Source organism: Cyprinodon variegatus, unplaced genomic scaffold (assembly GCF_000732505.1).
Source record: "Cyprinodon variegatus isolate N-32 unplaced genomic scaffold, C_variegatus-1.0 Scaffold663, whole genome shotgun sequence".
NCBI classification, from domain to species: Eukaryota; Metazoa; Chordata; class Actinopteri; order Cyprinodontiformes; family Cyprinodontidae; genus Cyprinodon; species Cyprinodon variegatus.
Window position 1 is genome coordinate 335906 of NW_015151116.1, and position 2765 is coordinate 338670.

The 2765-nt window shown below is 34.1% G+C and overlaps 1 protein-coding gene across 4 annotated transcripts in view; it reads right to left on the minus strand.

Annotated features, from left to right (window-relative positions):
- Window positions 1–2765, minus strand: part of mon2 (MON2 homolog, regulator of endosome-to-Golgi trafficking) — an 83926-nt gene that overhangs the window by 56568 nt on the left and 24593 nt on the right. For all 4 annotated transcript variants that reach the window (XM_015393928.1, XM_015393929.1, XM_015393931.1 and 1 more), the window contains exon 3: window positions 302–429. In XM_015393928.1, the coding sequence (XP_015249414.1) occupies window positions 302–429 (128 nt within the window). The remainder of the gene's footprint in view (window positions 1–301; window positions 430–2765) is intronic.

Below are 2765 nucleotides of genomic sequence, written 5' to 3' on the forward strand. Positions count from 1 at the left end.
CCGTTGGATTAACAACAAAATAAAAGTTTTTCTTTGGTTTAACCATTGCAGTTAAAAAAAATCCAAAAACGTATCCTTTTTTCATTTTTGCAAATGCCGTTTTTCTAATTTCGTTTTAAAAACGGAAAAACAAAAAACTACATGCTTGTTTTGTTTTTTTGTTGTTTATTTCGTCGTTTATAAATGCAAAAAACCAAAGAACGAACCATACACGGATTGTTTACTTCTGCACTAAAAAGATCAGCTTTCAAAATGTTGTTTACAGCATCAATTGAAATCCTGTACAGTTCTCTGTCCTTACCTCAGACACTACCTCATGAGACATGAGCCTCTGAATGGCAGCCAGACACAGCTGGGTGATCTTTGGCTCCTTGGTGCCACAGCCCATCAGAAAAGGCTGCACCACCTCTGAGCTGTTCTCCTTCAGAGCTGCAAGCAAACAGACACAAGGAGAGGAAAATCAGCAAAGTCAGCTGCTAACAGAAATACGCCGTGTGATTTCATTTAATAAAACGTCTCCAAGATCAAAGAAAAAAACACAAACATGTACGAAGAGAAAGAAAGAACCCCAAGCTTATATTATGAAACTTTAAAACGCACAATAGAATCATCAGGTAACTAGAATCTGAAGCTTTTCAGCTTGATCGTGCCAAACTGGTCAGGAATATTCTCCTTTTCTGATTATTGCTTGGACCCCGCCTCATACCACCAAGTCAGTTACAACAACACTCTTTGGTATAGAAGTGGTTACCGAATGAAGCATCAACTGAAAAGCAGAATTTGTTATTTAATAAGTAAACTGCAATTCAAGGACACATTGAGGCTGCTGTGGTTCATTCAGCCTGTGAGTCACTTTGATTTAAAAAAGTCGTCTCCTTCAACTAAACAGTTGGGAATTTGTAATACTTTATCATATCCCATCATTTTAATACCTAATAATACAATATCCATCTACATGAGAGCATTATTAAAGAATTGATTGATTAGATGCTGTGATCGTCAATCTGCAGATACCGATGAGCTCCAAATATCCTGATAGAACTTAAAATAATAGCACTTTACATGTAGTAGTTGGTGATTTAATTAATAGATTGTAGATTATAATCTTGCAACATGTAATTTACCTCAGTTGACTTATTCTTCAAAAGCTATATAGGTTAGCTGGAAATTGGGGGCAAATACTTGTAAATTAAAGGGCATCCCAGGAAGAAAAATTTAGAAACCACTGCATTGATGCGATATCTATGTAATCTGACACAATGGAGCAAAAAGAAACACGACCAAAAAGTTCAAATTACGTTTTTTTCCTAATAAAAGGGAATCGGTTTAATAAAAGTACAGCTTCCATGGTATTGCTACTTATGCATATGTTTTTTTTTTTAGAAAAAAATTTCCCTGTTTTATTAAAATGTACCATTATACACAGCATAAAATCAAGATCCTGACACTAAACACAAATGGCAGTTAAAGGTAAAGGTCATGAAGTGACGAAAGCACAGCCCAGAGGATTTTTTGGCTGCAACGAATGTTTCATTTTGCTAATAGCTTATCCCATTAAGCCCAGAGGGTTTTAGGGGCAAATTTCCTCCTGAAATTACATATCTGATTAAATCAAGTGAAGCTCCAAAGTTTTAACACTTTATAGAGAAGGTTAAAGTTTTTATAACTTGCATACCCCCCTCCCCGGACGAATAGGTTAAAGCACATTTGTTCCACAAAGGTTTTAGTGGACAGTGGCGCAGATGGACCTACAATTTTGGCGCGGATGTGCCAAAAGTGTCCAAAAAAAGTTCTAAATACATTTTTTTCCTAATAAAAGGGAATCTGGACAAATTAAAGCGCAGATTTCTATGGTATTGCTTCTTATGCATGTTTTTTTCAAAAGATTTCCGTGTGTTTTATTAAAATGTACCATTATACACAGCATAAAATCAATAAACTGAATAAAAAATTAGATGGATATTTTTCTACTGATTACAAGATACTTATGTCCAACTGTATCATGAAAAATAGCCAGAAAAAAAGTAGAAGTTTTTCCGCTGTAACAGTAATGTGTATTAGTAAAGTGCGGCTTATAAAGTTTCCTAAATCAAATCCACATGCAGTAGTTAGAGTGAGGAGAGGGTGTGTGGGAAACAGGATTCATTGTAAAGTTGTTTTATTACCAGATCAGCAATATTTCCTACTCCATGTATGTCTCCCAAACTAATATTAGTTAGTTGAAAATAGAACTTTACTGCAAACTTTACTTATAAAGCAGATCTATACCAAGCATTTCCTCCTCGTCAAAATGAGAGCTGTTTTCTGAACCATTTGGTCTGATAAATTACCCCCAAAAAATAGATTTATAACGCAGGGGTATTATTATTTTTCAGTGAATGAAGTTTTAACCAATTAATCAAATCGAATCGTGGTGTATTCTTGAGTATCGAAAATAATCGAATCGTTGGGTCAGGAAATCGATACTGAATCGAATCGCCATGATGGATGTGATTTACACCCGTAGTTTAGATATACATTAGATATACATTTTACTTTTAAAATAAATAAAGTAAATAAATAATAGGACAAAATGTCAAAGCTCAAAGATTTAAAAGATCCAGAGATTTAAGATCAGCTAAAAAAAACATCTGATGAAAAGTTGTTATTTATCTGAAAAAGGATCCTCTATATCTTAAAGCTACAGTGTGTAATAATTACAGGGATATACAGTCAGAAATGTAATATATTATACATAACTATGTTATTTATCATCATCTACGAGC